The sequence below is a fragment of the Buteo buteo genome, chromosome 10, assembly GCF_964188355.1.
Source record: "Buteo buteo chromosome 10, bButBut1.hap1.1, whole genome shotgun sequence".
NCBI classification, from domain to species: Eukaryota; Metazoa; Chordata; class Aves; order Accipitriformes; family Accipitridae; genus Buteo; species Buteo buteo.
In genome coordinates, this window is record NC_134180.1 from 13294471 (window position 1) to 13309257 (window position 14787).

Here is a 14787-nt window from a genome sequence, read left to right on the forward strand (position 1 = left end):
TTCTCTCACACCACACATCTTCAGTCTTGGTGTCAGCCCAACAGTGCTTCGCAGAGGTCTGCAATTTCACATATATCCAAAAATCAGGCTTGCTGAGCTAGTGATCTCCAGAAGTCTGTTGTCAGCAAGCTACTAAGCTCAGAGGTGTGTTCGAATTGTTACCAGCCCAGCAAACTAATACTATCCATTGTTTTCAAGGGTTCCTTGATCAAATATTTACCTGAGAATGGTTTACTTTGTGTTTCCAGCGTTCATAGATGTCTTCTAGCACCTTTACAAATGTCATCTGATACAGGAAATTCCTAGTGCTTGGCATGTTATTTTAAACAATGCCCAAATCCAGTTTCCCAGAAGAGGCACAACCACAAGGGAACATTGGGCAGTGGGAAGAAAAGATCCTACTGAAAATTATCTTTAGGTACCTAAACCACCTGGGGATTTCTGTGATTTTGGTCAGGGTCTCTGTCTGATCCTAGTAATGCTTTCTGTATTTGCTGGTAATTTTGGGCACAGCAGTGATTTTCACCGGAAGAAATTGATTATGTTTTTAACAACTAAAGCAAAGATGGGAATGCAGCTCTTTGTAATTTTAGGATCTACAACAAGAAAAGAAAATCTTGTGTGATGAGACAGTGAAATTATGTCATTAGCTCAGTTAAATGATTACTTCTTCAATTCCCCTTATGTGTAAAATAATAGGGAGAGGGTGATACTGCATTTTGTGTTTATTTGCGGATTTCCTGTTTAAGCACTACAGCCAGCACAAAACACTACATACAAAACACTACATTTCTCTCATAGTTTGTAGCCATAGCGGACAACCTACAAATCTGTGATTTGTAAACACTTGGCAATCCCTCTCACTTCTATAGAATATTATTGTACAGATGTTGAACCTCTAAACTTTGCGGTGTTTGATGCTTGCTTTCTCTCTACTTATATATAAATCAAGTCCTTTAAAGCCTGGATTAGAGGCACATTTCAGTGCTGGATTTAAAGGATCAGGCCTGAGCCTGAATTACCTTCTTCTACAGAACACCCCAAAAAGTCAAGTTTTGACAGTTTACTAATGCAAGGTGATGCCAATCCCAGTCATTTTTACTGCGACATCTAGCTATAGACATCTAAGTCTGGATGTTTCATTGTACTCTTTAGTTGATTAAAACCAGATATTGATTGTAATCTACAGTTTACTGTAAGGATATTTTCAGATATTTTAAAATTCCCATGCTATAGTATTCTCTTTCATGCAGACTAACTTTGCCTTCTTAAGGAAGGCTGAGTTTTCTAGCAATCAGCAAAGGATGGAGAAGGGTATCAGTACACATCCAAATGAATTTAGGTCTACATAGAGTATAGAACTTGGTGACTCAAGTCTGTTCCCTGAGCCCAGGAGAGTTTGCATTCTGGGTGCTAGCACAGATAAAGCCATATGCTCATTGCCCTTTCCATCCAGACTAAGTAAGTCCAGCTCAGGTCATCTAACACATTGCCAGTCTATTTGCCTGATGGACACATCCACACAGCTATACTGCAGATGGAAAATTTCACTGGCCTGTGAATTTAAGAGGATGGTTTCTCTCCATTCCACTGAAATCTTTGTAGCAAAGTTCCTTTGTTCAGTCCATGACTCCTTGAAAGAAGGTTATGACCCAGTTCCTTTTATTTTAATAGGTCCTTTATTTTAGTAGACCCAGAAATCTTGGTTTTATACTTTATACGTTAACTGTCTCACCATTGGTTATTTTCATTTTCCTCTACAGGCACTGAAAATACTGAGGCGAATCAAGAATATCAGAACAGCAGCCAAGAAAGCTGGGTGCAGCGAATGCTGATGGCTTTGGTGGGTGATAGTGCCCTTTTCAACACCAGGGAAGGGCGTGCTGGGAAAGTGCACAACTTCATGCTGGGATTGAACCTCAACAGCTGTTACCCACTCTCTCCTCTGGCAGACCTTCTTACTCAGGAGTCGGTAGAGGATGATGAACTAGATGCAGCTGTTGCAGGTTAGTTCACAGAAAGCCTATGTTGCTGCATATTCATTAGTAAAACCAGAAACAGTGAGTTCTCATTGGGATAACATGGAACTATGAGGCTTACAACAGCACGTACCTGAAGGCAGGAGAATGTTTCTGTAGTGGCAATCATGACTATTGATCAGAAGCAGAGGTTGTGAGGTGACTGGGTGTCTCAAAGGGCACCACAAAGTGACTTCTGTCTGCTGCCTACCTCTCCTGTCCCCTGTCAGAGTGTGCAGAACACTCAGTATCTTTTGGAAGGGAAGTGGCTCTTTGTTTTGGAGGAATTGCTTGCAGAGGTTACCAAGCTGCTTTTGTGTATGACGCCCTTTGTTAAGGCCACTTTCTTACTCTCTTGGACGTCTACAAAGGGTATCCTGTGTTGTTCCTTTTCTTTTATTGGTGCTAAGCCTTCTGGTGGAAATAAAACCTTTCTGTGTTCTCCTGTAGGGCTTCCCTTCTGAAAAATTTTGTAGCTCTTCTGCTGTCTTTGTCTTCCTCTGGAAAATATGCAGAGACAACACACTTCTCTACTTGTAAATCCTTGCTTTGTTGGCACCATGTTCTTCCCAGTGTGACTATCTGTCAGGTGCATTCACATTTCATGTGTGACTGATGGTAGATGCATCCACATGTCATGTTGGGCTAAAGCAGGAAGCAGGAATGCAGATGGAAAATAAGAATTTCAGAAAAATGTTAATTTGCAAAAGAAGTTCAATATCTTCCCACACTCCATGAAGTATATGGTGTCTGGAACAGTAACTGCAAAGAATTAGGAATCACATTCGATTAGTATTTTGAAGATATGCTATAGGCAGTGTTCATTACAATCCTCTCAGTGAAAGCCAATTAATTTCTTAGTATTCTTCTGGCACTGGTGCTTTTTTTTTTCTTCCTCAGTAGACAGCAGAGCACTGAGTTAAGGATGTGAGTTGCCCTATAGAAGTTATGTCACAGTGAAGATGCATACTTGGTGGAGCTTCCACATACAGTTTCTGTGATATAAACTGTAATGTTTCTGGATTATTATGAATTACTACTGACAGACGTCAAGCTGACGAACTACAAATCTCTGAAAGTGGTGTTCCCTCCATATTCTTGTGTAGCAGCACAGCACTACCAACCATCCCTTGTAATAATAGTAGTCACTTCAGCCCTTATTTTCTGTTCAGAGGAAAGAGATTGTCCTAGCTGGTCATTATGCAATAGTAAGTACCAGATGTCATTTAAAAGCTTAAGTAGCAGACGCGCTCTAATGTGTATTTGTTAATGTAACAAATCCCTTTGAGTGGTTGTGTAGTAATTTCCATCTGTACTCCACTTTCTAAATATTTTTATCATCTCAGAGGTGTTTACAGCTGGGTAATCTTAATATTTATAGTAGTTGTAAAAGAGGCAGGAAAGTGGGTAGTAAATTTATGTTTGGAAAAAATGACAGTTGATGAGAATTTTGCATAATTAAGATGTGGATAATCTTCAGAATCAACTATCAACTTCCTGAGTGTTAATTTTAATTGAAATAAAATGCTGGTTTGACAGAATGAGCCTGCACCTCTGAGACAATCACTTTTGAGTGCCTGAAATTTCTTTGAGTAAAATGTCTGGCAAAAGTTTGACATAACTGCAATTTTTTTAGTGTTAGCTGAAGCCCACACTCATAAACCTGAACTAACAACTCAAATCTAACAGCTATGAGTAGTTGCAATATTATGGTCCGGAACAGTTAAAAACCCCTTGAAATTTCAGTAGTTAATATAAAATTTAATCATTCGTTAGTGTGATAGGTGTATCCACATTTCAATGCTGTCAATTTTGCTAATATGTGTAAGAGCCTAGGAGCCCAGAGGAGTGGATAGAAAGGAAACTTTGGTGTAAATTTAAAATACTATATATTACCAAGGCACTGGTTGCATTTAAGCTTTGCATATTTATTCCTAGCACTAGCAGTTTACCTAACAGCTTGAGTACAAAGAGAAGTCTGAATTGCTTTAGGACTTTATTACCAGATGAATCAAAAAGGACGTAAATAATACTTTACATCTCCAGTTGTCTCAAACCTTCTTTAGACCCACTGAGTTGCACTGCAGAGGATGAACTGTGGCAGGCCTAAGCCAATGTTACAGTCATTACTGAGGATTGAATTTAGTGTCTGCAGTGCATACAGCAGAGATCCCAGCTGCTTGATCTGAAAGTATAATGCTTGGCTTTGCTTTGCTATGGATTCTATTTATGCTGAGCGTTTTCTTAGTTGATCTCAAATATGCTTTAAAACTTTACACCCCTTGAATGATTTCATTATGCACTCAGAGTTGTTCTGTTTCTGTGCCTTGATATTACAACACACCAAAATCACTTGAGAAAATGCCAAGTGAATAACAATAGGGAAAAAATAACTCATAATCTCTGCTTCCTTATTTCAGTATTTGTTGACCCTGTTGTAGTAGATGCACGTCAATAGCAAATGCCCTTTTCATCTCCCATACTTCCATTGAAGCTGCCATCTGTGACAAAGTTTGGTCTCTAGAACATGGTGTCTTTTTTATTTCTGAACAATTCTTAATATCTGTTTGTGTATCAGATTACTGCAAATCAGATAGGCGTGCTGTGCTGTTTTCACACAGAGCTGTACTCATAAACATCTTGTGCTTCTCCCAGTTTGCTGTTTGATGGACTGAAAGCTTCTTGTAATATGGATGCATCTTTCATAAAAGCAGTCCACATGGGCTGAAAATTAGTGTCCCAGGCTCTCAGAGCATAAATACTCCACTTGGTCTCCATACTGTTCGATGAATAATGATGGTTGACTTATCAGGGCTGCTAGAGAGTATATAGAATGATTGTCCTGGATTCGTGTGTTGTAAACTATAAAAAGAATAAAGCTTTCTTATCCAGCCCTTCAGAATAACTACAGCACAGGCTATAGAGTAGGTGACGCTTCTTTTAGCATCAGGGATGGTTATTGTACGTTACAACTCTCCCAGGAGCAATTGCAGACTCACCTGCAGTGTCCTGCACCACAGTTCAGTCTGCCTGCTTGCCTTGTCTCACCGGGCTATTGTGTGTTGCTTCTGACCTCTGGGCCCAGATCCTGTGTAAATCAAATCAAATTACATGCTGAGTCTGCCTTTAAAATCATGTTGTTAAAATAACACTGGATTATCTTAATTGCTTTTTGAATTCTGACCCCATAACATGGACACAAGTTGCATTTTGGAACTTTTCTTCTCAGTTCAAAGATTAGAAAGGTACTTCTAAAATGAATTATAATAAAAAGAAAAACCTTTAAGTTGAATTTCTCCTGTAATCACAGAAAAGCACGACTAATAGAAACAGTCTATGTGTTCATTATAAATTTATGATGTTTTATCCTTTAAAATATAATAAAATTTATAGAGTCATGAAGGTTCTAAGCAATAGGAACCGTCTTGTTCTTCAATGCCTTTTTGGTAGGAAGTTTGTGTAAGCAGTAACACTTCTATCACAAACGTTATTATAGGTGGTACTATTCTTGTTTAAAGGATCACTGTTGGCTTTCAAATTAAAATTTTGTAAATAAGATAATACAAAACTTGAACAAAAATGTTTTTACAATTTTTAGAAATTCTATTGAGAACAAGGGTTAAATCTTGTTTGAAATGTTGTCTTTAAAAAAGGAGGGGGAAAACAAAACTGGTCTACTTGTATAAAAGGATCTGTAGTAAGTATTTTTTACCAGTGTTTTTTTAATTATGATGAATTTTTATAGGCACTAATATATTTTCATTGATTTATGCTAATTCATGGTTACAAAATATATCTGGTTCTAAAATAGGTCTATAAACACACTTAGCCCTTTTGCAATAGGCAATAATTTGAAAGTGTTTTCTTCCTTAGAAATCAAGGCAAATATTAGGAAACTGGTACCTCATTTCTTAGCAAAGTGCCCTCTAATAAATAATAACAAAAATAAAAACTCAAAATATCTGTTCTGAGATTTTTTTTGCTGCTCATAACAATAAATTTTTCTCATGGATCCTGAAATGATAGGAACTAGAGTTTGAATTATTTTTTATGGATTTTCTTCACATTAAAATATCTTTTTTTCAGATTACTTCTGTTGCCAATAAGTAGTTGCTAGGAAATTTAATTTTACAAGAAATAATTACATTATTCTATTCAGCATTCCTTAGATTACACTGCCCTCTACAGATATGAGCATTAGTTTTTAGTCAAAAGGGAAAAAGATGCACTGGAAATATTTTTAAGATCTAGAGCAAGAAAAGACCATCAGTAGAAAAATTTTAAGTACTGCAGGGATCGTTTAGTAGTATCCAGAGACTTGGATAAGTGCAAAGACAGTTATGAAAAAGTGCTTGTTTTTTCCTGACCTGCCCCCAGGGAATACTGATGTTAAAGGGGAAACATCATCTTCTTCAGACCTCAGTTTGGGCATTTGAGATAGGAGACTATTTTATACTATAATGTGACAGTAAAAACAGCAAGTGGCTTACATGTAATTCTGCCCAATGCTTAGATTTCAGATACAGATATGGGCTACTCTTTCTTTTTGTTTGTAGTATAGTAGTGAGAATGAGGTCATGAGATTTGATGTAGGTTGAAAAACAAGACTTGATACTGCTAATTTTAATGGACAGAAGCAGACACAGACAAGCATCATGCAAGAGCAGAGCCACATCAAGGCTTTTTAGGCCAATTTCAGATATTTGGGGAAGAGGAGCTGGGAAGGCCGAGGGATTGGGGGGGAATCTGAGGGAAGAGATTTGGGCAGGTGTTATAGGACACTGTGGAGATGTCTCTTAACATCCCATAAACACCTTCCTTTGTATATTGGTTGTTACGGATGGTGGGGTAAAGGTGGGAAGGCTAGGGTCAAACCTGGGCATTTATCCCCTTTGGTTTTGCCTCTAGCCACCTCTCCTTCTGCCTTGGGACAGGGTGTTTGTGTACTTGACTTACTGAGGTCCCTTCCAGCTCTGTTTTTTTACCTCATTCTCCAGTTGTTGAGAGTTAAGGTTACGCATGAGTTCATGGTAAGTTTTGCTGGGTTACTGTGCATTTTAAATTCTGTGGAATCTTCAGTACTTGGGGAAACACCAGAAAGCCCATCAAAATTTCGGTTCTTAACTTGTGTTCCTGTTTTGTTTTGTTTTGTCTTCATTTGTTCTGCACAGATCCTGATGAGTTTGAGAGGATATATGAGCCATTAGATGTGAAGAGCAAAAAGATTCATATAGTGGACAGTGGGCTTACATTTAACCTGCCGTACCCACTTATCTTAAGACCTCAGAGAGGCGTTGATCTCATCATCTCTTTTGATTTTTCAGCAAGGCCAAGTGATTCCAGTCCTCCTTTCAAAGTGAGTAAGATAGGCCATTCCTTTCTTTGTGTTCATAAACTTAAGTTGACTCAGTTGTATTCTTGCAGTCAGGTTGGTTGCACATTTCATGGTTCCAGAAGGCCTTAGTGCTATTGTATCGACAGCATTGGTGCAATTTGTTTCCACGTCAAGGCAGAATATGGCACTCAGCCTCAGTTCCTGTTGACATGACTCACATGAGACAACTGACACAACAAAGAAGGCTGATGTAATTCTTTTGAAGTAGTAGCTCTGTTGTTTTTATGGAAGTCTTGCCTTCACACTGAATTGCAGAATTTTATTTTATGTCAGTATTAAATAATTAAGTCGGTCATTTACCATTGTGCTAGTACTCTAGCTCTGTACAGTTGTTCTCTGTGATGCTGGGGTGTAAATGAATGGTTTTCTGTCATCATCTTGCAGAAATATGTCTCAGTCACTCTGGTATTGCTAAATATATAACATTTTGGAAGTGGGGCTAACTGTTCAGTTACATCTCACTAGGACAATCCCAGTACTGGTTTAAGTAGGATTCCTAAATCCATTCAGGCCAGAGCAAAGTAACAACAGAAAATCTGGATTAAATGATGGGGCTGTTTTCTGTAGCAGGTGTGGAAAGCACAGCTGTCAGTCTGTATGACCTGTACAACCTATGCATCGAGACAGCTCCAGCTGATCAGAGAGGCTTAATGTTGGATCATTTTCGTAACTGAGAAAAAGCAGCTCTTATGAGACTATTGTGAGGTTCTCAAAAAGGAGGCAATATTTGTTTGAAACCCAAGTGGATTTTTAAAAATAATTTTTAGGGAAACCAAGAAAACATGCCTGTTTGAGAATCAACTGGCATTCTTTGTTGCTTTACAGAGAAATTTCAATTAGAACAGAATATTTTTTTCCTTCCTCTTGCTATCAAGGGACAAAACCCCCGAACAACATTAGAAAATAACAGCAGGAGCAAAACAAACTCTAGATCAGTGTTGTCAAATGCAAAGAAAAACAAGCTTCAGGAGAAAAAAAAGAAGTAACTTCTGTAATCTCTAGGTCTCTTGGGGACTACTTGGAAGAATAGAGCACTGAGAAGACTCTTGCTAGTGCTGAGATCCTTCATTTTCCTTAATTGACTGAATCCCACAGTTTGTTTCTTCCTTTAATTTTCTATTTAAGAATTTGTCTCCTTTTTTGTCATGACTGAGTATTTTCCTCATCAGCTAAATGTACTGACACAGCACTGCCATCTCCTCTAAAACATCTTTTTTCTCCCTTTGTTGATGTTCTGCACATGGAGCCTGTACAAAAGGCTGTGTATAGTCATCTCTGTTACTCTTAGCCTATGCATTGAGCTTTCTGTCTCCATCAGCTGCAATTTTCTGTGTCGTTTTGGGGAACATACCATAACATGGACAGATGGATGGGAAGTCAAGTGGTATCCTGAAGGTTTTTCTGTAAACCGTAATTTTAAAAAGGCAAAATCCTTTTATGCAAGAAAAATGGTGGGAAAATTAAATGGCGCCTTAAGTTTTCATGAAGCCACTGTTGAAGGGAATGGTTCATTATTTCTGAAGCGGAAATATGTGTATAATAAAAAGAGTGACGTAGTTCCAGCTAATACACAGGTATAGTCCAAAAGCAGAGGCTGTATGCTAATGGCCTAAAGGACAGAAACCAGTTTTGTTTACTGGCTGTGCAATCCTATTGGTTCTGCTTGCATTACAATGAGTAAATGCCAATTCAAGAGTTGGCCTATATCTATGGTAGCACTCTAATATACTTTTATTACTCCATCACAGAGGGAAATCAGCCAGCTGAAGTCAATGACTCTACTCTTGTTTTATCATTTTATACCCACTATCTTTTAATCTCTTGTGTATCCAAAACAGTTTCCCAAAGAAGGGTCCTATTTCATTCAAAACCAAGATTAAAGATGTTGACCTTCCCTCTCCTCCCTCTCACACACCCTCATTACACACTTTTGAGTCATTATTTACAAATTATTTTGTTTACTGAGTTGTCCCGAGGAAAAAAAAGCCTGTTTTCCAGACTTACTTCTTTACTTAACGTGCTTTCAAATGCTGTTCTGTGCTATGATGTGACTCTGAACATAACAACGTGTGGATTGGTGTTTATTAACTCTCATTGGTTTCCATAGCACTGATAGTCAGTTTGCAAGTAAAATTACGGATGGTTTTGTGTAGCTGTCAGCTCTGTAAATTCACCCAAGGATTTATGTGGCAGACCAACTCTTTCCTTCCTGTGAATCACCGGAGGTGGTGAAGATTGGGCAGGCTGAATTAGGTGCTCAGTTTGCCATACTGGGTCATCTATACAAAGATTGACTTGATCAGTCCTTCTGCTGTAAAAAAGCATGAGTTAATAAAACTGCTTCTAGTAACCATTTTGACCTGTGTCTCTCAACATAAAATCTCACTTTGCAGTGGATGCTTATATGCACCTGAGTCTTTGTTATCTTTCCAGGAAATTTTGCTTGCTGAAAAATGGGCCAAAATGAACAAGCTTCCTTTCCCCAAAATAGACCCAAATGTATTTGATCGAGAGGGCATGAAGGAATGCTATGTTTTCAAACCAAAGGATACCTCTTCAGAGAAAGACTGTCCAACTATAATTCATTTTGTTTTGGCCAACATCAACTTCCGGAAGGACAAAGCTCCAGGTTAGCACACAGTTTCTGATGCTAAATCTAGCTGTTCCTTTGAAGCTTTATAATGCGCTGTTGATTATATACTAGAAATGTTTTGTCTCTGAAATACCTCTTAAGTCTGTCTGTAGTAGTTAGGGATTTCAAAGGAGCCATTAAAAAATAAGACGGTAAGTCCTCACACCTAACGTTTAGATTGTATTTTTGTAAAGCCCTAAATCTGCCATACAGAAGGTACAGGGGTTTACTTAAGTGTCTGCCTGATTGTTATGACGTACATTTGTTCTGTACGCAGGTGTTTCAAGAGAAACACAGGAAGAGAAGGATTTTGCAGACTTTGACATTTTTGATGATCCGAATACACCATTCTCTACCTTCAACTTCCAGTATTCCAATGAGGCTTTCAAGAGGCTTCATGATCTAATGGAGTTCAACACCCTCAATAACATAGATGTATGTATTGCTAGCGTGGAAGGAGCTTAAAGGGTCTAGATTGTTGAATGGGAAAGTAGGTGGTGTGAATAAAGCCCTATATCTGCCATACAGAAGGTACAGGGGTTTACTTCAGTGTTTGCCTGATTATTGTGACATACAAAGTGCTTCCTGCATTTAGCTGTTCTCCTTGCTATTCTCAAAGTTGAGGCTGGATCCAAAGCCCATTTATAGTCAGTGGAAAAAAACTGGTTTATTTTAATGAGGGCTGGAGTATACCCTAAGTGAGTTCTTCATGAGCTTGTGTAGAAGCATGCACAATCTGTGGCATGGTCAACTTGCATCCTTCCAGCCTGGGAGGGAAAGAAGAGTCCAGTCTCTGTAGGTAATACAGTGGCTGGACTTACCTGAAGAGAATTGCATGAGATACACTGTGAGAATTAAGTGAAGAGAATTTGGTATTTTCACTTGACCTCTATTTCTAAAGTACTGAAATAGCAGTGTTGTAGGAAGTATTACCATATATGATCCCCTGTCAATAATAAACCACTAAGCAAATACGCTGCTGAAAAAGCCAGAAGTGCTTTCCAGTAGAAAAATGTCTGAAGAAGAGTATTTCTGGGGCTAAGAAGATTGTTGTAATATTGTGGCCATCTTCTACATGGAAGAACTATTGCCTGTGCTTGTTAGCATCCATTCTAATTCATATTCTTTTCTAATTTGGTTTCTGTGTTGTTTTTGCCATTTTACCATCAAAAGCCCTGCAGGGTAACTGAGTAAAGGTGACTGTGTAGGATGTACACATTATGTTCAGGATTTTGTACTCAATTCTTTATGTATGATGATTTTCTAACTGGAAGAAAGGAAATTGGAAATTTTCTGTGAAGATCTCTGGAAATTTCTTTATCAACTAACTCAGTAATAATTATTTTTTATTGATACCAGCTGTAACATGACACCATGATCCCAGCATCTGTAGAGTGAATTGCCATATTCACAAGTGTAAATTATCATCCCAGATAAAGAAATGATTTTTTTTCTCAATATAGTAAAGAAATCTTGTTACTTCAGGACAAAGGAAGCAAAAGTGAAGATTTAATCTTTCTCAAGATAATAATTATTTTCTATATCCTTTAAGTATGGATTTTCTCAGTATTTTGATTTACCCTTCAGAATTTCATTGGGACTCGGTTTAAATGGTTTATATTCTTGGGTGACTTCTTTGATGTTGGTGGCATCCTGTTGTATCTTTATTAAGTACATTAAAATCAGTGCTTTATATAATTAAGAAATAGTATTCATAATAATAGTCAGCAATCACTTTGTTCAATGATGGAGCAGTGTTAAAAGTAGGAGCAACAGTTGTTAACATCTGAAGGGGTCTTAACATCTGAAGGGGTCTTTTCTATCAGTTAATAAATCATTAAGATGTAGTTATTTCCCTGAATGACACATTGTTCACTGTTTTCTAGGTGATCAAGCAAGCTATGATGGAAAGCATTGAATACAGGAAAGAGAATCCATCTCGCTGCTCTGTGTCTCTTAGCAGTGTTGAAGCAAGGAGATTCTTTAATAAGAACAATCTTAACAGCAACCATACGTAGACGATGTGTCTTACGTCCCACTCCTTCAAGAAACTGGTTCTATCTTTATTACTGGAGTCAAAAAGACATGATCAGAGCATCACTGCTCTTGAACAGGGCTGTGCAAAACTCCTGAAAACATTTTCTTGTGAATTTTCAAATTTCAATATAATTTTGTACTTCCTTTTTTTTGAACTAAAAACATTGAAAACATTTCAGTATGCTGATATCCTTATTTTTAAAACTATGGAATTAGTTTATTTTTACTATGTTTGTTGGGTTCAATGTCTTTTCTTTTCCTTACAAAATTGTAAACACTGGTTTCTCGTAGTGGGGCAATTGTCTGATTTTTAATTGATGTAAACTGGGCATCTCTTGAAACGTAAGATGGAATTAGAAACACAATAGAATAAAACTTTAGTAACAGAGACAATGTATACCTGGGCTTGGGCCCAGATTCCACTCTGCTTTGTATCAATGAGAAGATTTTCTCTGACTTTGGTTTGAAAAGTCAATAATTGCTAACCTCTGCTAGGCAAAAGCAGCTCCCTATTATATAAAGTCGCTTGGCTGCTTACAAGCTCTGCTAAGATTGATTTCTTGTACTGGAAAGGGTTTTGCTCAGTAATAACCATTGGCTCTATTGGCCTTACCAAAACTCCATCATCAAGCCGTGTTTCAAATTTCAGTTTTCTTGCATGAGTGGTGTCTCAAAAAAAAACCAACCCACTTTTCATAAAAATGGGTATCAAAGAAATGGGGTTTATACATCTTTGATATTGTAAGTAGGATCCTCAGCTGGTTATTAATACTAGTGGAGCTTTTGTAACTGATGCTAAGAAGGATCTGCTCTTGAATCTTTTAATCTCAAATATTTTTACAAAAATTGAAGCCTACTTTACTACTGCTGTTTAAGAATGTATGTATCCACTCAGCAAAAAATCCAACCTCTTATATTTTCTTTTTCTCTTTTGTTCCACAAAATTACATTTCTTGAATTCTTGAGCTAGTAGCACCTGCGTGTTAAATTATTGTTAGTTCATGTTTTTCTGACCAAAATGTTTATAGATAAATTAAAAGCAATTTTGCATTTGATCATGATTAAAAGCATCACATTTCTGCAAAGGGACAGTGGCAATGTTTACTGGGAATAGATAAAATGTTCCTAGGTAAGAATGTGAAGTAGTTCATGTGTTAAGGGCTATTTTTAAAAAATATATTTTTAGTACGTTGCATAATGAAAGACTGTGCATAGACATAGATTATTTTAATACCATCTCAACAAGTGTTAACTCTGCAAATGCATGGAAAAATGGAGTCGCACCTCTGAAAACTTACAGCCTCCTTTGAAATAATGTAGTTGGCAAGGGTGTAACATGGGAAAGAGCAAAAGGAACTGACGAGGTCATTGATGGCCTTGCACTGTGTGCAAGACCTAGGAGTCACACACGTTTTTGGGCTGCTTGGCTGGCTTGTTTCATTTTTTTAAAGTTCGCGGGATTAACTCTCAGCAGATGCACCTGACAGTCCCAGCAGTTTTTCCTTAGCTGCTTTCTTCTGGAGTTTGAAGAAGATAGTAGGGGCTGAATAGTTTAGTTCAAGGTGAGATTGCTGTCTCTGAGACTTAATGCAAGAGCACATACAAAGGTGTTTGCAGAGGTGAGAGGGGAAGAACACGTCCCCAGCTGCCCTGCAGATCACTTGTCCAACGCTCCACAGCAGATGGAGAAGAAAAGCACTCCTTTCACTAGGATTATCATCATGGTGAAAACAAAGCATGTTCTAAGTAGGATTATTTGCAGTATTGTGGTCAGAAGGCACGCGTGTTTCTCTTCAAGAGCTGTAAGTGGAATTTCTGTTGCTGTTAATAGTGTTCAGATTTCACCCTCTATCTTTCTGATAGGGCTGTCAGAATCCTACCAGGCGCAAAGATCATGGTCGCCATGAATGCCATCACTTTGTGCAGAGACTATTTGAAGCATAGCTGATCTTTTGTTTGATAGTTTTCTGACAATTTTTACAATAACTGCTCGTTTATCAGAGTTTATTGCTGATTCAGTGGCTGTCCCTTTTATTGTGAATTATCGAGCTATTTTTAGTTGTTAAAATCTCTAAGCCCATGGGAAGGAAGTAATTATAGTGTATTTCTTTTAACAGCCACTGCATCATCTCTCCTTAAATCTACATGCAATGTTACATGATTAATAATATTTTCTGTATTGATCAATAGGTTTTATTTCTGTTTGAGTTAGTGCATGTTTAAAATCAAGAGAGAAAATAAAAGTAACTTATCTTAGTGTTGCATAATTTAAACATTTTCAATAAATTTTGGAATACAGGAGGAAACTGGTACTGTTATTTTATTGTAGTATTTTCTTTTTTTTTTTCCTTTTGTTAACATAATATTTTTATTTTCTATTTTATAATATGTACCTATGCTGTTTCTGGAAGTTACTTATCATGCTTGATACGGTTTATATTATCACAGTGTTATCAGACAATAAAAAATAAAACCTAACTATATTTGGCACCTACTGTTTTCAGACAGTTTTTTTGATCATTTAGATGGTATTTTCACTTTTAATGTGAAGAGATGTTGAACAGCTCAATGGTGTGTGGAACCTGGTGGGACAGCTCACAAGCAGGAAATTCAAGGTTTTGCTTGTTATTCTGGTTTTTTTTTTTTTTTTTAGTTTAGATGTTAAAACTACAACTTTTTTGAGCAGTTCAGTGTGTGGGGATAGC

At 37.4% G+C, this 14787-nt stretch overlaps 1 protein-coding gene across 3 annotated transcripts in view; it reads left to right on the top strand.

Moving 5' to 3' along the window:
* PLA2G4A (phospholipase A2 group IVA) overlaps positions 1-14570 on the top strand; it is an 85939-nt gene extending 71369 nt beyond the window's left edge. For all 3 annotated transcript variants that reach the window (XM_075038710.1, XM_075038711.1, XM_075038712.1), the window contains 5 exons: positions 1764-2006; positions 7190-7374; positions 9847-10042; positions 10323-10480; positions 11932-14570. In XM_075038710.1, coding sequence (XP_074894811.1) covers positions 1764-2006; positions 7190-7374; positions 9847-10042; positions 10323-10480; positions 11932-12063 — 914 coding nt within the window. In that variant the 3' untranslated portion in view covers positions 12064-14570. The remainder of the gene's footprint in view (positions 1-1763; positions 2007-7189; positions 7375-9846; positions 10043-10322; positions 10481-11931) is intronic.
* The last annotated feature ends 217 nt before the right edge of the window (positions 14571-14787 follow it).